Source organism: Choloepus didactylus, chromosome 5 (assembly GCF_015220235.1).
Source record: "Choloepus didactylus isolate mChoDid1 chromosome 5, mChoDid1.pri, whole genome shotgun sequence".
Taxonomy (NCBI): Eukaryota; Metazoa; Chordata; class Mammalia; order Pilosa; family Megalonychidae; genus Choloepus; species Choloepus didactylus.
Window position 1 is genome coordinate 58,247,749 of NC_051311.1, and position 23,007 is coordinate 58,270,755.

At 35.5% G+C, this 23,007-nt stretch overlaps 1 protein-coding gene across 6 annotated transcripts in view; it reads right to left on the reverse strand.

The window, feature by feature from the left end:
- EXOC4 (exocyst complex component 4) overlaps positions 1-23,007 on the reverse strand; it is a 953,704-nt gene that overhangs the window by 663,830 nt on the left and 266,867 nt on the right. For all 6 annotated transcript variants that reach the window (XM_037836132.1, XM_037836133.1, XM_037836135.1 and 3 more), the window contains 2 exons: positions 9,539-9,684; positions 4,706-4,794 (listed from right to left, as the gene is read on the reverse strand). In XM_037836132.1, coding sequence (XP_037692060.1) covers positions 4,706-4,794; positions 9,539-9,684 — 235 coding nt within the window. The remainder of the gene's footprint in view (positions 1-4,705; positions 4,795-9,538; positions 9,685-23,007) is intronic.

Below are 23,007 nucleotides of genomic sequence, written 5' to 3' on the forward strand. Positions count from 1 at the left end.
GGAAAAGTTGACCCTATGAACCAAACCACTGGGAAGTGATGCCTGTAGCTATGTGGCATTAACAAAAGAGACAAAAATCTTCTACTAGTCTCCCATGATTTGACTAATCTCTCACTGTACTACTCAATGGGACCTTTTCAAGGCTAAACCTGAAATGCAGATCATACTGTGATCCTTGGACCAAATTAATAGAATAACTGAAGTGGACAGTCATTTATAATGCAAAATAGGTGTGATTTCCCCCTTTCTTCCTACTGAAATGTTAAAGGCATTCATCAGAAAAATTTCTGCTCCTGAATGAAACACCATCAAACTTTTACAAAAACTGGTCAGCTGATCAATCTAATCTCTCACCAAGCATGTCATGTGTCAACTTAGTTAAATTACTTTTTAATAATTATAAACATGGTGTCTACTAACTAATTTTTTTTCCTTGTAACCAGAGATAATCCTTCTATTTTGTGAACACTGGTAAATGCAACAGAATGTTGCTTGAAAGGTCCATATTTCAACTAACGTTCTGAAAGTTGGGAAAGTTTCCACTTAGATCACAGTGATCCCTCAATTAACCAACCTCAGAGAATAAAATTCCTTTGTAACTCCATTGAATTTTAAAATGTTTTTTCAATTACATACAGTAGTGTTATCCTGAGCCAGACAGCTCATGGGCAACATTTCTATTTAATAAACTTAGGTATAACAGCAGAGAACAAAAATACATCTACGCTTCACCTTAAATTTGAAAACTAATATAAAACTATGAAGCTGATGATGTCTGTCAGTGGCCCCACCATCTTCTTTGGGAGTCCTCCTTACCTCTCAAAAGTGATTTATTGTACTTTAGACCACAACTGTCCTTATTCATTCTGTCACTGAGTCAACCAATATTTAGTGAACAGTGACTGCACTAAGCACAAGAAATACAAACAGTATTTCCCTCATGGAGATTACAGTTGGCAGACTCAAACAAGTCAGCACTGATTCACAATATAACGAAAGTGCTCAAAAAGTCAACAATAAAGATGTGGCAAGAGCACACACAGCAGGGGCCACAACCCCAGAGTGTGTATGTTTGTGCTAGGTTGGGGGAGAGGAGTGGATAGCAGGGAAGACTCATCAAAATAAGTGACAACTAAATTTATCTTTGTGGAGAAGGAGAAATGCCCTACCATTTACTGTGTTAAGCACTTTCTAAATGCTATTCATATACAACAACCTCACGGGGTAGATACTGTTATCTTTATACCTGTTTAGACATAAGGAAACAGAGACATGGAGGTTGTATAACATGCCCAAGGTTACAAAGCTAGTAAATGGGGAGCCTGATTTTAAATGCAGGCATTCTGGCCCCAGAACCCTCTACAGTTCATTGCTATGCTGTACTGTTTTCTCAAGAGATCATGGACCACTGTGGGCAAATGAAAATCGTTCTGCATAGCTTGAGCACAGAATGTTCACTATCCTTACTTATTCTTCAACAAAAAGAAGATAGAATCTAGTATTAATCATTTACCCTCGCTGACTAATTATGATTGACATTTGAGTAAATGACAGGTTACACTGCTGTCCCAGTAATTACTTGGTCTACATTTTCATCTCTAAGTGCTAAATGAAAGGCTTTGTCCCCATTAAAGGAATTTCATATATTTGAATCCAGGTGGAGAGAAAGTATGAGGTAAATTAAAACTATTCGTTAAGCCAACCCTGAAGAGAAATTAGAATTAGGACACTAAGAGTTTCAAAGATACCTCTACCTGTAGATAAGTTTCTACTCCCCTAAGTGTCTGCTCAAGTATGATCCCAAGTCCTACAAGAATGTGTGTTCTGTTACCACTCTTTCCTTCCAAGTATTACAGCTCATTGTTCTCTCCTGAAAGGCAGCTGCCTGCTAAAGCTTGAGTCGCCCTCTCCTCTTCCACTCCTTGCCTAAACATAGACTGGGTCACTCTTTCATTTGTTCCAATTCTAATAACTCTCTATACTTCAAGACTACAAAATGCGTATTTCGTGTTTTCTAGAACACTTCACTATTGAAGAAAATGTTGGTACCTCTGTGGCAGCTTGTATATATTATGACTCCAGGAAAAGCCATATTCTTTAATCCAATTTTGTGGATTAGGTTGTTTCCATGGAGATGTGACTCACCCAACTGTAGGTGATAATTTTGATTAGATTATTTCCATGGAAGTGTGGCCCTGCTCATTCAGCGTGGGTCTTGATTAGTTTACTGGAGTAGTTTGAAAAGAGCCACACAGACCCAGACACTTATTGACCTTGACACTTAGAAGTGCTTGGAGATGCAGCAGAAGGACATTTAGCTAAGAGATGAAGCCCAGAGTTTGCCCTGGGATATGTTAAGACAGGACCCCCAAGTGCTTAAAGAGAAACATCCTAGGAGAAAGAACCAAGAATGCGCTGCAGCTGAGAGAGACATTCTGGAGACGGCCATTGAAAGCATACTTCTGCTGACACATTGGAGATGCTAGCACACAGTTTGCTCTGGAGAATCTAGGAGAGGACAAAACACCCCAAGAGCAACATTTTGGAGATCGCCATTTTGGAAACACAACCTGGAAGCAAAGGAAGAAGACACCAACCATGTGCCTTCCCAGCCAACAGAGGTGTTCCAGATGCCATTGGCCATTCTTCAGTGAAGTTACCTGTGCTGGTTTGGATGTATTATGTCCCCCGAAATGCCATTATCTTTGATGTAGTCTTGTATGGGCAGGAAGTGTATTGGTGTTGATTGGGTTGGAGACTTTTAATTGGATGTTTCCATGGAGATGTGATCACTCAACTGTGGGTGAGATCTTTCATTGAATAATTTCCATGGAGGTATGGATCCGCTCATTCAGCGTGGGCCTTGATTCGTTTACTGGAGCTCAATATAAGCTCAGACAGAAGAAGCGAGCTTGCTACAGCCAAGAGGGACACTTTGCAGAAGGCACAGGAGCTGAGATGGGAGATGCAGATGAGAGACAATTTGAAGATGGCTGTTGATAGCAGACTCTTGCTCCAGAGAAGCTAAGAGAGGACAAAAGCCCCAAGAGCAAGAGAGTGACACTTTGAGGGGGAGCTGCGGCTAAAGAGGAATGTCCTGGGAGAAAGCCATTTTGAAACCAGAACTTTGGAGCAGACGCCAGCCACATGCCTTCCCAGCTAACAGAGGTTTTCCAGACACCACTGGCCATTCTCCAGTGAGGGTACCCAATTGTTGATGTGTTACCTTGGACACTTTATGGCCTTAAGACGGTAACTTTGCAACCAAATAAACCCCCTTTATAAAAGCCAATCCATTTCTGGTGTTTAGCATCCTGGCAGCATTAGCAAACTAGAACAGTACCCTATTGCTGATGCCTTAGTTTGGACACTTTTATGGCCTTAGGACTGTAAATTTGTGACTTAATAAATCCTCTTTCTACAAGTCAATCCCTTTCTGGTATTTTTCATAACAGAAGCATTAACAAACCAGAACAACCTTAAACCCCCTTTTTCCTAATATCCTAGAACACATTCCTGTGCTTTTACTTCCAGTAACTACATATATGAGTTATGGAACTACTACTGTGATATAAATATGAGAGATCATAGCAGGATTGTTGGAAAAATCTATGGGCATTTAGATTAATAATGAAGGTGAAGGTAGGAATGACAAGGCAATGATCTTTAAACCCAGAAAAGATGACTGGTTACTTCACAGTGTTTTGATATACAACTATGGTGAGTCTTAAAAAATAAATATTTACTTGTGTAGGCTGATCACTGTAAAACATACTAAGTGTCCCCACAACATCAAAGACATTAAACTGTTCTACCCATCCTTCATGGAAAAAACCCAGAGTTCTAAAATAATTTAAACCATCACTTGCTTCTCTCAACAACTCCAGCAACTAACCATTTACTTAGTTGTTACCCTTTCCTGGTATTGCTACTAATGTTCTCATATATGTATGCATTACTTTTATAACTGGACATTAAGGCTATATCTTATATTTCTATGCATCCCAATTTTGCCCCTTCCAATGTGTAGGATAATGTCTTGCACTTAGCAGACCCTCAACAAATCTTTCCTAATGGATTACATTTACCATGATTAGCATTCTTTCTGTCAGAAAAGAAAATGTTATTGCTCTGATTTTCTTTTTTATAAGAGCACATAATTTATTTCCTATGTATTTTCTTTTGCAGATTATAACTCTTTAGTAACCACATCTGTGTATCAAATATTTTGTATATCAAAGTTATATTGATTAGACCATACCATTTACAGGCATCCTCATCCATTTAAATAATGACAAAAGCTGCATTTGCTCTCTTCTAAATCTCAGGTACCTCTACCATATTTCAGAAGGCATAAAAAATAATAATTCAAAGTAACAATGACAGTCACAGAAGACTGGTGTTCTTCTAGACTGAGACTGGACTCATGGCTGCTATCATTTACCGAGAACAGTCTGACTCCATCTGTTTTTGCTTTGAGCTCCCACTTGAGTGGTGGCAGGTCTACAAATCCTGAGGCCATAATAAAGGTTTTAGCTACTTGGCCAAAGAAGCTGAAAAATTTATAGAAGAAGCCAATTATCAAGTCCTTAAATTTTTATTATCTTGAAAGGATCCTGTGAATACAGAACACAAACTCATATGCTATAAAATCTTAGATCTTCCTCCAGAAAACTAATTTTTCCTGAGAAGTTCAATCACCCACCTTGAAGTTCTCCGCTCCGACTATAGAGCTCCCTTCTCTGTTCTCGCAAATATGCACTCATACTGATGGCATGTGAGGACGATTCGAACCTGTAATGAAACACCAGGTAAAAGAAATGGTTAGGCAGCAACCAAAGAGGTGGTGTCCAGCTATGTATTCCAAAAGTATTCCACTCTAGTCTCTGTGACACTTCCTGATGTTCCACAGCCAAGACAGCCTGGCTATCGTACAGCAGGGCCAGAGTTAGCTGCCACTGGCCTTAATTTATGAACAATATCCCTGATTAATGCTCCTCTACAACTGTACTTGGAACTTTTGCCTATTCTCCATTTCAACTGGTACAACTCTGACCTGTCCCAACTTTCTTTTGTCTCCAGACTACCATTATTTTTTGCCAAGATCCCTATACACACAGCAGCAGGACCATCCTATAAAGTCATTCTAATTATGTTACTATCTAGCTGAAAAGTCATCAGTGACTGTCAGCTGCCACCACAGAAATACTGGCTCCTCAGAGAAGAACTTACGTCTTTGCCCTAAAAACAAACTATATATATAGTTTCTAAACGACTAGTAGTATTTTGAATTGCCACTCATCACATAAAATACTCAAAAATATTTGAGTACTCTAAAAAATACTCAGCTACAAAATATTTGTTCACACCAACCCAGGAACTGTTTTGGAGGTCAGAAACATGGAGGAATAGGCTCATGATGAAGAACAGGTTACTAAAAGCTGAAAAAGTCAATACAAAAAGGGAAAAACAAAAAGTTGCAAGTGAAAAAAAAATAGGTAAAATTATGACTACATCAAACAGTAAATCCTTTGATGTGCTAAGAAATTCCATTTCAAATCTGAGATTTTCAAAGGCAGGGTATCAGGCTGACAGAAAGAGCAATCTTTCTAAGAATTACTGCCACTAAGGGTAAACAGCAATATAATAAAAGAACAGTGATAATGGGATAGGTTTCTGGCAACAAAGAATGAGCACCATCGTTTTCTTAATTATGGTCTCTTTATCTATTCCTCGATGAGGAAGATGAATACTATGACAAATGTCAGACTGAGGGAAATACTTGGGTTACTTGGTCTTCTCTCTGCACCCTGTCAAGAACTAAGCCAGAAGAAAGGCAAAGTGTGCAGTACTTCAAAAGTGCCACCTATCAGTCAAGTCAGACAAGAAACCACAAACCTCCAAAATACATGCTGACAGCTACTGACCAGAGATGGCAAGGGGAAAGAAAATAAACCCTTGAGCAAAGAATAGCGGCACACATTGTACAATAACTGAGAACTTAAATACATTTAACCCGAGCTAGGGGCAATTAAAGAAGGGTAATAAAGTCCTTCACAGACATGATAGAAACAGATTACAGTTTACCCAAATCTTAGTACTTTAGGACCTAATATATTTTTGTTATTCAGGAATCCTGTTCATGTTGGCAATAAATCATAGACTGATATAATTTTACAGTAAAAGAGGCATTAGAGATTATTCCGTCTCACTTCCTTGTTTCATAGACAAAGGTACTGAGGCCCATCAAGACAAGAGACTTGCCTTGGTTTACATGGCTCAGTAATGGTCAAACCCAGACTAGAAGCAGGCAAATCAGTAATAATGGCTTAATTCTGTATAGATATTATTAATATATGTAGGTGACAGTAATATTTATTATCACCCAAAAATGATAAATGTATGACAATTATCTAACTTAGTTCATTTCCAACAATTTATACCTTTCCAATACAATTTCAGAATAGATTGGCCAAATGTCAGAAAATGTATATGAGGTATGATGGTTGTAAGTTAGGGGCAATGCTTGAGGGCATGAAATCTAAAATCCCTTAAACTTACTTTCTGCAATATACTTAGATTTAGAACATCAGGTTGAAGAAGAAAAGCAAAGGCCAGGTTTTTAGGCAGCATCTGAAGCAGCCTTAGTGGCCTCCACCAGTCATCTCTTCTTTCCACTATCTTTCACCCTTGCTGGCTGTGCTGGTTTGAATCTGTTATATACCCCAGAAAAGACTATATTCTTTTAATCCATTCTTGTGGGGATAGAACTATTGTGGGTGGACCTTTTGGTTAGGCTATTTCAAGTGAGATGTGACCTAGCCCATTCCAGGTCTTAATCCCCTCCTGGAATCCTTTATGAAAGGATAAAAGACAGATGAAACTGAGAGCTCAGAGAAGCTGAAAGAGAAAGAAATGCCCCAGGAGAAGTAAGAAGGACCCACAGAAACTGAGAGAGCCATTTTGAAACCAGGGCCCAGAGACAGGGGCCAGCAGATGTTGCCATGTGCCTTCCCATGTAACAGAGGAACCCCGGATGCCAGCAGCCTTTCCTCACAGAAGGTATCCTCTTATTGAGCCTTAATTTGGATATTTTCATGGCTTTAGAATTGTTATTTGTAACCTAATAAATCCCCATTGAAAAAGCCAACCCATTTTTTGTACATTGCATTCTAGCAGCTTTAGCAAACCAAAACACTAGCATAGCCTCAATTTTGTCTGGGCTTTTTGCTTCCTTCCTCCCTCTTCGACTCAGCCACATGCTCAGGAAAAATGGCTCCCTCTCTAGCACCAGAGCTGACCCCTGACTATTTTAAAACAAATCACCATGGTCTGCTTCCCCTTGTCAGTGATTATGTTAAGAATAGGCATAAGACCCAATCCTAATACGTGAGGGGAACTTGCAGAGGGGTTGTGTGACTGGGAGAAAAATTTTTTTCATTAATAAAAAAAGATTTACAGGAAGACACATGCCCTATTTCCTTGGCTTCACCATCTTTATTGTACTAGAACTGATGCAAAAACCTTGTGTTCACATGGGGAAACATCATCAATATGTTGAGGATGCAAAGGCAGAGAGACAGCAAAAGGGTGAGTGCTTAATGCTACAGGATTGTTGAATTAAAAGGAAACTTCCACATGCATCCTTATTGTGTGAGATAACTTTTCTATGGCTTAATCTATTTATATGGGGTTTTATGTTACTTGCAGCCTAAAGCATTTAACCATATTGCATCTAACCTCTGGATAAAACCTTAAAAAAAGGAATACAGTCAATATACAGAATGGATTTCATTCTAGGGCAAGACAAATGAACTGTTGAACCTTTACTTAATGATTAAACACACCATGAATTCAAGATAAAAACAAATCTCAAAAATGAATCAGTACAGGACCACTCCACGCCTCCCTCAAACCCAGTCCCCATGCCAGGCCTGGCTGCTTGAAGCATAGCCAGACTTTCCGAGAGTTCAGTCCTTGCCTCTGTTGTAGCCCAGACAGCAACTGAGATACAGTTGCCTTCAGCCACTAGTCTGTGCTTTCAGTGAATAGGATGCATGGATCTTCAAAGATGTAGCTCCAGCACTGAGCTCAGTGCCTGACACACGGGGAAACAAATGGGAAATCATTGTAGGGGAGACTGCTGAAAGCAAAGTGACAATAAATGGTGTGATCTTGCTGGGTTTCCAGCTCTTTAGTCCTCTTCCTTCCTCCAGTTTTTTCAACCTAATAGCCATCCAACAAATTGTTTCTCCTTCTGTTAGCCAAAGTCAGTTTCCACCATCTGCAACCCGGACTGACAAAAATCTAAATGTCTAGTTGGAGGGGAAGACTTAAATAACATCAGTAACCCGGACTATTATACAGCCATTAAAAAGAATAATGCAGCTCTGTGTGTATTGACAAGGAAAAATCTCCAAGACACAGTTATAAGGACAATAGGTGCAATATATATATATATATATATATATATATATATATATATATATATCACCATTTATCTAAAAATTAAAACAAAATTATGTATTTCTCTTTCAAAAGTGAATCAATAAAAGGTACTGGAGCTTCAGATATTCAAAATGAAAAAATTCAAAATACTGAGATGATACTTCTGTAACCACTTTACATGTGTAGATTTACAGATATAACTTTTTAAAAATCTATTAATCCTTCAAAAGAATACATATGTCTGGAGTTAGACAGCCAAGACTTAAATCTTCCTTCTACCACTTGCTAGCCAGGTGACCTAACATAAACTACTTAACTTCTCTTCTCTCTCACCTTTCTTTTATGTGTTAAAGACGATTAATAATGGGACCCATGCATGTAAGGTTCTTATAATTAGTCAATGAAACAATCCATGAAAAGGGCTTAACACCTTGGCTAGCACTTAGTAAAGTCTCAGTAATTAAATAGCTGTTACTGCTGCTGCTGAAATTTGGTACAATCTAAATCAAATTGTGTTTAAATGAGATTATTTTGAGACACTCATCAAGTGCAATGCCTGGAACATAGTAAGCACTGAATCAATGGTAGCTGTTATCATTATTATTAATATTATTAACTGTTAGCTGTTACCAAAAGACGTACACTTTGGGCACATGGCCTGGTGGTGTTAACTAAAACAGTAATTAGAAAAGAATTTCCAGATTGTTCCTTTGTTAAATATCTAACCACATATAACCCCATACTACTTAGCTAGGAAAATTTGTATAACTTCATTAACAAGTACTGTTTCTTAGCACTTGGGGAGTTTTCAATGGCTGAAATACTTCATTTCCCTTCATTTCTTATAAAAAAAAAACAGAAACAAATTCTAGAAATTTTACTGAAGTTTTAGACAGTTCAGTACCATAATCCAAAATAGATACTTCTCCTTACAGAAAGCAATAGTATATAGAACTCAATATACACACTTCCTATAAATTATTTCAAGTCAACTTTATCTGAAAGTAATTGCTCTCAATACTTTCTCAATCACTACCTGGGATCTGAAAGTTCCTGACACTCGTCATCATATCAGTAGAGAGATACTTACTTGAAAAGAGAGTTTTTTGGTCTCTGAGGTTTCTTCTTGGCAAAAAAAGCTGCAAACTCTCGTCCAGTGCTGGCATAACTTAGTTGAGCTGATGGTTCAGAAGCCGTACGGGTATTTTTCATATCCAAGTACTCCGTCAAAAGCATCTATACAATAAGATAAGCAGTTTAACAAACACATTTATAATATGCTATTAAGAAAAACAATTTTAAAACAATGAAAATCTGATTCTAAACTTCATCCTTAACATTCAGGAGCATATTAACCTGGCTATTCATTTTGTTAGTTGAAGATCTGAGGAGACATTCATTACAGTTGGGGAGTCATCTACTTGCTACTACTCCTAAAACTGGGAATAAGGTGTGTGGGCATTTGGACATGGGTGCAAAGGGAACTATTTTATTGGGTGTCTACTATGTGCCAGGTACTGTTGAGTGAGTTATCAATATTCTCATTTAATCATAATTAAATCCTCACTATTACAGCAGCATCAGCAGCAATAGGATAATATTTACTGAGTGTTTACTATGCTCCAGGCAAGGTGTTATATCACTGAGATGTATTGTCTAAATGAATTTAAAGCACAAAATTTTATCAGGTAGATTCCCAGCTTATAGATAAGGAACTGGTAGTTTAAAGAGGAGTTACATTGTGAACCTTGGTGTACTAGTTCCAGAGCCCATGCTCTTATCCCTCATTCTAACTTAGCACAGTGGACAAGCACTCTAACAAACCAGCCATAGAGAGGTATCATAGGCCATGGTAAGCTAAGCAGTCCTGAGCTAGATAGAATTTCTAGGAGCACTACTCCTCCTGAGAGTTTCAATCCAAGAAAAGCAACTGCTTTCTTTTTGTTCAACTCCTGCCAGCAAGTCCCGCTTATAAAATCAATCAATTTGAAAACCACAGGAGTTGGGACTAGGGCTAGAATCAGCTGTTCCACTATTTCAAAGAACAATATTCTAAAAAGTGCCCACCATTGTGAAGGCAAATAGCAGATTCAAAAAAGAAATAACCATCACTCCTAAGAATATCTAACCTGAGGTTAAAGTATATCAATTCATTTACATAATCACTTACCACCTTTAAAATTTTAAGATACCCAAGTGGCATAAGTACATGTAGGCAAGCAATTCTACCCATGATGGAAGTAAAATTTTTTCAAAGACTCAGGATCCCATGTAACTATCCATTCTTGCATGTATGTATATATTCATTTATTCATTCAATGAGAGTTTAAGTATCATATTAAGTTATTATCATCAAAAAATCCTATGACACACCCTCTGTACATGTTGCTACACCATTTTAAACCAATTATGACTCGATTATACACACAGACACATTACTGAGTATTTATCAAACACCAACAATTTTAGAAACATGATCTTATTTGATCTCAAATCAAATATATGAAGTTATAATCAGCATTTGAGATTTAAAAAAAAAAAAAAAAAAAAAAAAACCTTGAGAATTAGTGGTTTAAGAAACAAGCCTAAGGTCTTGTAATTACAAAATAACAGATCAGGATTTTAACCCATTTTTAGTTGACTCCAAAGCTTATCTATCCTCTTAGCCATGACACTCTACTGCCAATAAGAGTATACAAACTGCCAATATGAATGGGCCTATAGTTGGCAGTAAACTGATTTTATTTCATTTTTATACAATAAAGACAGTACTGTGGAAGAACAAAACATGTTAACAGATTGGTCAATGTTTTTGTATTTATTTATGAGGCCACTGGAGTACAATTGGGCATGTTGATGGAATAATACAATGGCAAATACTTTCTCTGTAAATACATCACCAAATTGTCCAACAGTCAGGGAGAGTATTGAGTTGGGTCTCTAATTCAATAATAAACAACTCAACTGAGGGACTCAATTATATTGTAGATTTGGCATGGCTGCTAAAAAAAACAGATTTCCAGCATTCTGTAACGAAAAGACCTCCCTAATGGCCTCCAAATTTCAATCACAGGGTCACTGCTATGGAACAACCCAGTTCATGTGACAGTTATCTGTATTCCAGTGCTCATTCAGTTCCGTGGCAGAATGCACAGATCTTATCCTAACACTTATAGGCCCATGGTTAAGACACATACTGATTTCACAAACTCAGTTATATTTCATATATTAAGACTATGTAAATATTGCTTCATCTATTCTAATAATTCCCACTGAAAAGAATCCTAACAGGATCTTAATTAATGACTGTATTTCCTGTACCTCCCTTTCAAATAAATCAGCTCCTTAACACATAAACATACATTTACATTTTATGAGTCCCACAGTCCATCATCTTGATTCCTGAACAGTGAGACTGAAACAACCTAACACTATTTTAAAAATTAGGAACACCATTTAAAATTACTCAGAACTATCAAGTTTTCTCCGTAAGTTTACATGTGAATGAAATGTTCCTAATAAAAAATAGAAAAAGAGTTATTTTTTCAAAATAGCAGTCTAATTTCCCCATTGTATAAGGACTAAAATATTCTGAAGTAAGGAAACAAAAAGAAAAATAAGCATGGTTATTTTGAAAACGGAATGTCTGCCTACTTAATTACACTCATTATCAATGGCAATTGTACTATTAAAACCACCATTAGGATGAGCTTGTGAATAATTCCTTACTCTAGCTTTCAGAATAAAACAAACCCGAAACTTACAAGAGTGTACATGCATTTTCTGGTCCTCTATCAAAGAACTGATGAGCAAAGCCTGCTTCATTTGCCCTTTTTTTCTTTTTTTTTTTTTTTTGTTGAGTCAACAAAGAAACCCCAGTTTTAACAGCTTCTCAAAAGACATTTTATTTATTTTAAATTAAACATATATTTATTTAACACATGAAATACGCAATGTATTGTGCTGGGTATGAAAACAGGACTCAAAAATAAATCCTACCCACCATATGTTTATCTAGTAATGGAGACACACATGAATGACAGGGAGAAAGTGGTAAGCATCAAACAAAGAAACGAGCATTTTAAGAGGACAAGATTGTTCATAACTAGGAAAATAAAAAAAGGTTTCAAGATAATGTCAATGTAGAAGGACATAAATAGAATCTAAAATGTGGGAAAGGTAAAAAAAAAATGGCTGAAGGAACAAAATAAGCAAAGAAATAACACTGAGAAAATTCAGGGTATGTTTAGGAAACAGCAAATAGTTCAGGTGACATAAAAATAAAGAATGAGAGGTAAACCTGCAAGGGTTGCTCATGGATGAACTTCTAAGGACCTTTAATACAAGGCTCAGGAATTGAAATAAAATATAAATGAGGAGGCAATAAAGAGCTCTGAATAGATAAATCAAATGGTGATAAACACACTTTAAATAAATTAATCTGGCAGTGTATAAAATTATAGATTGGAAGGTAACAGGATTGGAAGACAAAACAAATGATTAAGGAAATACTATAAAGAAGAGGCAGTGGGGAGGGAATACTTACCAGACAGTCCAAGAAAAAAATAAAGAGATTTTAAACTAAAGTAGTGATGAGATTTTACAACTAAGGATAAACTTGTGAGTCAATGCAGAGAAAATGAACAAAATTTAACCACTTATTCTGTGAAGGAAAGAAGAGGAGAAATAAAAAGTGATTAAAAGATTTCACTTCTGAAGGACTGAAAAAACTGTGGTTCCATGAACAATAATCAGAATTCAGGAATAACAGGTTTAAAAGGGACAATATATATAGTTTGGAATGTACTCATGAAACATAGGGATATTCATGTACACCCTCAATACTTAATGTGAAAGAGGAAATTTCCGTAATTTAGAAATTAATTAACTTGAATTAGGACTGCTAAGTGAATGTCTATAAGCTCATTAAAAATTATCAGTATTCTCAAGGACATATATTTGTAGTACGACTCTATCCCATGGTATTTTTTTCAACAGCTTTTTGAGGTATGATTTACCTACTGTAAAATTCATCCATTGTGGTGTACTACACGATTTTTATTAAATGTATGCAATTGTGTAACCATCACTGCAATCATTTTGGAACACTTCTGTCACTTCTAAACATTTCCTTATATTAGCTGCAGGTTTTTCAGATACCATTTATCACGTTGAGAAAGTACACTTCTAATCCTAGTTTGCTAAGAGGTTTTTGTGTGGTTTTGTTTTAATCATGAATGGATCTTAGACTTTGTCAAAAAATTTTTTGTGTCTACTGAGATCATTACATGGATTTTATCCTTCATTCTATTACTATGGTATATAATATTGATTGACATTTGATAAATTACACTTGATCATGGTGTATAATACAGTTTATATTTGGTGGGTTCACTTAGCTAATTTTTGTTAAAGATTTCTGCATCTATGTTCATGAGGGTTATCACTCTGTAGTTCTCCTCTGGTATCTTTGGCTTTGGTATCAAGGTAATATTTACCTCAAAAGATGCACTGGAAGGTGTTGCCTCATTCTCTATTTTCTGAAAGAATTTGTAAAGAACTGGGATTATTTCTTTCTTAAATGTTTACTAAAGCATTTGGATGGCTTGTGTATATGTATAGGAAGGCCTTTCATTGTTAATGTCTTTATTTGTTATAGGACAACTCAGATTCTTCTATTTCTTCCTCTGTCAGTTTTGGCATTTTGTGTCTTTCTAAGAATGCATCCATTTCAATTAAGTGGTCTGGATTTTTGGCATAAAGCTATTCATAATATTCCTTTATAATTTTTTTTTAAATTTCCATAGGCTCTGTAGTGATGCCTCCTCTTTCATTTGATTTTAATACTTTTTACATCTTCTCTCTTACTAAATTGGTCACTCTAGCTAAAGATATGTCATTTTTTTATCCTTCCAATGAACCAACTTTTGTTTTCATTGATTTCTTTCTGTTGTTCTTTGGTTTCTATTTCTTTGATTTTTTTTTTTTTTTCCACTCTAATCTTTTAATTTCCTGCCTTCTGCTTGCTTTGGGCTTGATTTTTCCTTCTTTTACTAGTTCTTGAAGTGGGAACTTAAATTGTTGATTTTAAAGCTTTCTCCTTTTGCCTATAGCACATTTAGAAGTTTGTTGTTTTGTTTCCAAATATTTGGGGAGCTCCAAAATTTCTTTCTGTTGTTTGTTTAATTCTGTTGGGATTAAAAAACATGCTTTGTGTGATTTCAATCCTTTTAAATTTATTGACATTTACTTTATGATCTAGCAAGTGAGACTATTCTATGTGCACTTAAAAAGAATGTGTATTCTGATGGCATTGGGTAAAGTGTACTATATACGTCAGTTAAGTCAAGGTGGTTGATACTGTTATTCAAATCTTCTGTTTTCTGTCTAGTTCTATTAATCATTGAAAGAGGATTTTTGAAATCCCCAACTATAACTGTTGAATTTTCTACTTCTTCAACTGTCAGTTTTCCCTTCATGAATGGTCCTCTCTGACCACAATTTTTAATCTCCTTCCTCCTCCCAACAATCATATACCTCTTCTTAGTTTTTACTAAAATTCTGGACAGATTGATCTGCATATAAGAACCACTTGAGGAGCTACCTTAAAATAGAAATTCATGTGCCCCACATTAGAACTAAAGAATATGGGTAATGTAAAAATGTAGTTAAGGGTAAATGCCTTGAAATTAGAAAGACTGTGTTTGAATTCAGTGATAAAATTTACTGGTTATGTGACCTTGGCCAAATTATATAATCTCTCTAAGCTGCATTTCTTGCATCTGTGAAGTAAAGAAATTAATAGAACCTACCTCATAGAATTAATACAAGAATTAATATACATATATGGGGTTCAAAAATCAGTATTTTTTAATGCATCTCAAGAACCACAAATCTATAATATTACCTCTCTGTGCCTCAGTACTTCAGTTTTCTCATCTTAAAACAGGAATAATTACATTACCTCCCTCATAGAACTGCCATTAGGATTAAATGAGTTACTACTGTAAAGCACTCACAACACTTCCTAGAACATAATAAGCACTTTATAAATGTTTCTTAAACAAATAAAAATATATCTATATTTTCATCACCTTCTCGTTTCTCCTCTGCTTTTCTTCTTCCCCTTCTCTCTACAGGAAAGGCCTCAAACACTAAATTCAGGCTTCAACTAATATATTCTCCACAGATTCTCTAAAGCTTTTGGAATGGCTTTCTTCACCATATTTTCCATCCAAGTACTCCATTACTTAATATCCTTACTCTTGATCTTGCTCTCTTCCATTTCAGTTATTTCTATGTTTCATAAGATTCTCAAATTTCTAACATATTTTCTCCCAAGCTTCAGAGATGCACTGTCATCACCTGTAAGCATGGAACAAACATTTAAGAAGTGCTGAAACATGAGGCCAACAAACTCAGCTTGACCAAGCAAAACTTCCTAATACCACCTCTCCCCATAGTTAGGAAGGAAAGATGCAAGGGAGGAAAGAAAGATGCAAGGGAGGAAGGAAAGGAAGGCACCCTCCTTAGTTAACCTCCTCCTACCATTATCATTTTTCTGATCATCCAGGATCAAAATTTCTCACCTTGCCCGCCAAATCACCTGCCAAGTCCTATAGATTTTACACTACACACTTCATGTCCATTCCCTTTTCTAAATATTTTCTTTCTCACTGTCATCTCTCTAGATCACATCCTCACTATATTCCAATAATTATTACAACCATCTGCCAACTGGCTATCCTGCCTCACATTGCTCATGGCACTCTATCCCACAACCTGTTACCAGATTAAGCTCACTAAAGTAGAGTTCAATGACATTATTCCTCTGCTCATATCCTTCATAGTTCCCTCCTTGCCTGCAAAATAAACCTCTATCCCTCCCATTTGTATTCAGCACCTTCCAAAGCACAGCCCCAATCTATCTCTGCAGTCTTACTTCCTAACAGTTGTTTTTACCTAATTACCATTTGTTAAACTAGATTATCTCCTGTTCCATAAATAACCAAGGTTTTTTGTATGTCTGAGTTTGCTATTAACTACATCTTCCATCTATCATTCAAGGTGGACTGAGATCAAGAAGTGAATCTAAATAGAATTAATGATTTTAACTACATGTGCTCCATTCAGATATTACTGATCAGAGTCCACACACACGGAGGAGATATCAACCCCATGCATGAGGACAGAGGTAGATTCTATAGCTTTAAGGTTTTATCTTCTCATGAAGGTATTATCTCTACCTTTTTCTTCTGAAAAGGTTTTTTACAGTGGTGGTCTTTTTTACCTTTAGTCTTAGAATGACAACATCCTTATCAGAGTCATTTTAGATGAATGCCAAGCATAAATAATTTGTATTCTCACAGGGAAAAATGGCATATATATATAAATTATGTAAAAAAATGCTTCTGATTGATCAAGTTAATACATTATCATTGTATAGACATGTATTTGTTCATACTTGTACATGTACATACGTATGTATACAGAGAGAATGAACATGAATAAGCCTACCATGTGAACAAGCCATGAGGTTCTTGCCTTCTGAGAGGTTATCTTCTGTATTAACCATGATATCTTACTCTCATTAAAATCCACCCAGCAACACAGCAGTTTGTATCTCTCAAGAATTTTATCTTGTAGTTATTTGCCTTAACTCCTGTCTCTTAGCTCAGGCCATGCCTGTCAGCATCTGCTACAGTGTCTTGGACAAAGTAGGTGTTCCCTTGTAGGTTACCTAAATTGAAAGTAAGATGTTCTAAAGGGCAGCTACTTATCAATATTTCACATTTGCAGATGAGCTCCTCTGAGTATAACTACAACATCCATGGTGAAACTTCAGACTATTTGCGGTACATTAATTTACTCACATTGCAGGAATGCTATTTATTAAATTTCTGCTGCAGTGAGATAAGTACTACTCTAATGACCTGAAAGAGTTAATGCATCTTGGAAAAGACCCAAATTACTCTCTGGAGGTAGCTTATTCAATTAAGTGTCTGTGACCCAGCATTTTCAATTAGCAGTTCAGTTACTAATGGCTCCTTAATATCGGTTATCTGTAATATGTGAACATCGACACACCTATAAAAAACAATGCTTGCTTATAGTTCATTCAAAATGAGATCTTTAGGTGTAACAGATGTAGATCCAGATTCAATTAACACTGACTACTGAGTGCCAAGAACTGTGGTAAGTACCTTCCCATTTGAGGGGAACATTGTGAAGACTGGAAGAGTTTGGACAGGCTTGTCTATTTAACAAGAAATGAGCAACTACTTTTTGGCAGACACTGAGAATATGAAAATAGGGTGGTTTCTTTCTTTAAAGAGACCAAAAAAAAGATCTCAACTGAATTCACCGAAGGTTCTTCATGATTTGATTTCAGGCTCTCTAATCACATCTTACACTCTTAAGTATGAATTATCTATATGGTAAATTCAGTAAGTGTACTCACTGTTCTGCTTATATGCATTATCCTAACCTAGAATGACCTTCCCATCTGCCTAAACCCTAGCCATTGTTTTAAAAACCATCAGCTCCTATCAAATGCACAAAGCTTCTCTGACCAAGGTATCTAAAGTCATCCTTTAAATGCCTACAGGACCTACAGATTTAGCAATTAATCATACATTGCTGTATATTATTTCACTTTTCCTGTATTTATCTCTTAACTTCCTAGCATGACTTGATGAAGACACTGTGTCTAATAAATACTTCCTTGTATCACCATAAATATAACCCAGTTCAGATCATGCTGAACTATCTTACTGAACTTCTTCATGAATGAAGGAGGAATTTAATATCACTCACTTCTAGACTTCGTCAACTTTTGCATCAACGACAAGATTCTGTCTATAAAGTAAGCAAAATTCTTCTAATCCAAAGATGAAGAAACACATATATACCTTAAGCAAGACACTAAACTGATGAAAAACACCTAGCAACAGTTTGGTTAAAGAAAGGTAATCCTATTTTACCAGTTTTCTTGCCAGGAAAAAAAAAAAAAATCCAGATCTACAATGGGTCTGTGACTATTATACACTATTTCTACTCAAATGCTATATGTTAATTCAAAGCATGATATTAAACTTTTCATTTTTCTACTATACTTCAGGTTAGCCTATAATTTAAAAGACTAATCAAAGTAACTGCATTGTTGTTTTAAGGTGTAAGTATAAACACTTTAGGGTCCAAAATGGAGAACTACTTCATTGATATTTCTGGCATCAAACTTAATTCTTTCAGATCAGATTTCCTATTTAAATTTCTCCTGCAAATACTTCTTTGTTTTGTTATCGCTCTTTTATTTAAATGTAATACATGCTCATAAAAATTTCAAACAGTATAGAATTGTGTAAAGATTCAGGTACTCTTTAATAGTACTCCTATACACAATATAGTTTATGGAGTTGCCTAAGTTGACACTTTATTTCATAATTTTTCTCATCATCCCTCTAAAAGCTAATAAGCACAATATTCTGCACATATAAAATATCTAAGAAATCAATTATATCCATCAGAGTCAAATTTATCAGCAAATGAAAAAAAACTGCCTAATTGGCAGCAATAAGATCCTCTTTGTATTCAATTATTGACCTCCAATTTTCTTACACATCACAAGCACATTTCAATTTGTAAATTATACTACACATGTCTGCTCCAATAAATTTAAGTCCCCTTCCCTCCACCCCCCAAGACCCAAGGGGCAATGGCTGAACAGCTAAAATGCCTGAGTTGAGAAAATAGTTGTTTATCTGATTCATTTCTCTCCACATTTTCTACATCTTTTAATTTTAACTCTCAAAAGGACTATCACACTCAACAGAAAGATGCAATAAAATGACTCAACATGGCATTGAGGGTGAATGTTTATAAATACGACATTAGAATTACAGAGAAAACAAAAACAATGAGCCGAATTCTTACAGTTAAGAAAACTGCCACAGCTCCACCTAATTATCGTTGGCCCTAGTCTACCCTCAATAACACACATACCCTACAGCAAACCACAAGGGAAAAAAAAAAAAAAGCATGCTATTTAAATACCAACCATGTTAACTCAGAAGCAATACAGTACAATTCATGTACCTCATGTTCTCTGCTAATTGCTTAAGACATCCTGCTATGGAGAAGACAGCAACAGTAGCCAGGCCTTAGTCTTCTTTAAATGCCAGCTCTTAATAACAAACTCCAAAAAGGTCTTAATTGCATTTACCATGAGCTCATGAACTTTAAAAGTTGTTAATCAGATTTCCACGTAAATGGAATGACAATTAAAGGTTAAGTACAGGTTTCTGAAATTTCAGAAGTTGAGAATATATTGCCCTTCATGGGGGAAAAAAAAAACCATCAGCCTTGACAGGAACTAAACATCTTAATTAGACATGCAGAAGTACCATGCTTATTTTTACGTGAAGTTCCATTTTCAAATGTCAAAGTTAATCATGCACTTAACTAAAACTGTGCAATATTCACTCTGCCAGAGAGGAAAATCCTTAGTATTCTTTTCTGAGAAGACATCTGCTGGTCTCCAAAAATTTATCTGATGTACCCTCAGAACTTGATCACTGCCTATGCTTCACGAAAACCTGAGAATCACAGTGAAATGCCTTCCACAGACAGATCTTAATTGGTCTCCATCTGAGGAGTGATCTAAATCCACATGTTTCCAATCAATTCTGCTTCATATTTATGTGGCTCAGGAGACAAGGGGTGCTTCCTCCATAAATTCGCTGCACCTGTGTCCCTGGAGTGACATGTTGACAAACGAACATGACATCTCTTCAAACTCCAATAAGAATTTATGATTCTTTGAAAGAATATATCAGATCAGTTATAGTGTCATCACAGTTGAAAGCAAAACCATGTCTTTGGAGTGCACTTCACAAAATTTGTGCGAGTTTGTATTCTGCAACAGAATAAATGACAGATCCCAAACCCAAGAGTCAGGTCTTCATTCCTGCTCTTAATACCCAATCTCAGATTCTCCATCTTAAGAGGAGCTATGTGTAACAACCGTTGAGAGCAATAATGAATAAGATGAATGGTTATACAGTGCTCTAGACAAAATAACTGCAGAACTCAAAATCAGAAAATATTCGTACATGTAATATCCAGCCAGTAAAAATAAATTATTATTGTTTAAGCTAGGCATGCATTTAAGAAAAAAAAATTTCCCTTTCTGCAACCCTACTGCTTTCTTTCAGCTCTGACTGTAATTCTAATTCTCCCTTCTGTTATTCCTTCAAAAATTCTGAAAGTCAGTTTTAGAGAAGTCCATAAACGAAAAAGTAATACAATATGATGGTTATGAAATTTAAAGTGGAAAAAAAAGAAAGGGTACGAGAATTTTTTAACGGTTCTTTTTGGAAAATGCCTCGGCTATATTTTGAGGTCCTTTTAGCATACTCTGTGGTTGACTCTCAAGGATGAGTACAGCAATGGCATATACAACTTTAAATGAGAAAGAGTTCCTTATCCTGATCCATATAAGTAAAGTGATTCTAGTATTCAGTTACAGTAACTTATAAGCAAAATTTGGAGTTGTTAATGACAATGTAGAGCCTGAGATACAGTTGCTTTCATTTGCTTTGCATTTCCTTTCAACTGATAAATATGTACTTCTCTTTAAATAGTAGATTCCATGGATAATGACAGAATACTCCTAGATTGATTACAAAATGTAGCCTAGTAACCAAAGACATACTGGTTTAGCCCAAGGTGGAAGGAAATAGACTGCTCACATAATTTATTTTTATAATGTATATTCTCAAAGGATGAACCTAATATAATCAATACATCTCAGATTAATAAATAATATAGGTTAATAATTTGGGACATGATAGACAGGGGATAGAGATGCACTGCTTTTGTTTCATGGAATTCTATTTTAGCTTCTGAAAACATCACTGGGGTCATAAAGAGATCATTCAACTATTAAGTCAAAATAGTAGTAACAAACATATAAAGCTATGGACTGCCAGTTATGCATATTCTACACGCAGTTCTAAAGTTTCAGTCAGCACTTATCCCTTTAGAAAACCACTAGCTCTGAATTTATCCATCAATACTGGTTCATACATATCTACCACTTGAATTTTCAGATTTGCAACCCTGGAAATGCTTTCAAAGATGACTAGAACTCTCTACAACAAAAAGATTCTACAGGTGACAACTTTAGAAAATAAAGATTATTATTTTTTCTCATCTTTTAGCCATGATGCCTCAATTGAAAATTACTGATGGGACACTAGATGATGATATTCCTGGGCTTTGTCATGGGTGAGTAGAAAGTTGATAAGATAATAATACTATTAAATAATCACACATTCCCACTAAGGAAGGAGTTTTATGTTTCAAAAACTTCAGCCTTACAACAAACCAAAGCATCTCCTCGTAAGGAGTGAAGAAGGTATTGGAGAAATCATTTAAAATTTAAAATACAAAAACAAAAGTTTCTTTTAGTATGGATGAAATTTCATTTTAGAAATGAATTAAGAAAAACATTTCCTAGTCTTTTGGAAACTGAATATTTATAATGTTTTCAGCCCTGCTACAAGTGAATAGGGGTAACTCTTAATTGTGTAAGAGTTACTTATTATAAATAAAACTTTCTTCAGTAAAGAATACCCTGTTTGCTAAACAGAACTGATTAGTCAAGAGACTATCCTAAAAGGCTACTAACTTATATTATATAATTAATTCTCCTTAGAAAACTTTTGTTAAAATAGATACAACAGAGAAGAAAAACAATTAATTAAGGAGATTCTCTGGATGCCTTATACATAAGTAGCCCAAAGGTTAATTACTAATCTCAGGCAAATGACTTTTTAATTAGGTGAAAATATAATATTTGAAATTTGCAATACAGATTTTCCTTTAAAAAGGATTAAAAATCTGTAAAAATAAATTACTGAGAAAATGTAAAGATATCTTTTGGTGATACCTTGATAGCAATATAAAGCAAGTGCCATCTCCAATAGCCAAGTGAGCATCAGTGTTCTGTGGTATCAATTACCACCCAGAAATTTTACTATGGATCTTCCTAGCATATTCCACTTAGAATCTGGTCAACCAATGATATTAAAATCGCTGAGCCTTATTGTAGGAAATAGAAATATATTTCTGCTTTCATATAAAATTATGTTGAAAACCCTGCTGTGTTATTTATAATTCATAGCAATTTTTATATTCTCACAGTCTACTACAGATTTTTCTTAGTGATTTATGTTAGGCTCTTTTAAAGCCTAGTTCATACTTATGGTTTATTCTCCTTCCAGAAAAGGTAACAATCCATTTCATGTATATATGTCACGATAAACTTATAGACTGACAGAGGGTGGACACGTGGACTTTACATAATGTAAAGGAGATTGATGAACCGGCACTGCACATGAAAAGATATACACAAAATGGACTGTAGAATTGAACAACTAAGCTCGTGTGACAGAATTTTTAAAAGACACATATTTCAAATATCCATATATTACTCATTTGCTCAGAGGAAACACAAAGGTTAGTAGTTCACATGTAACATTTTGTTGGCTATTCTAT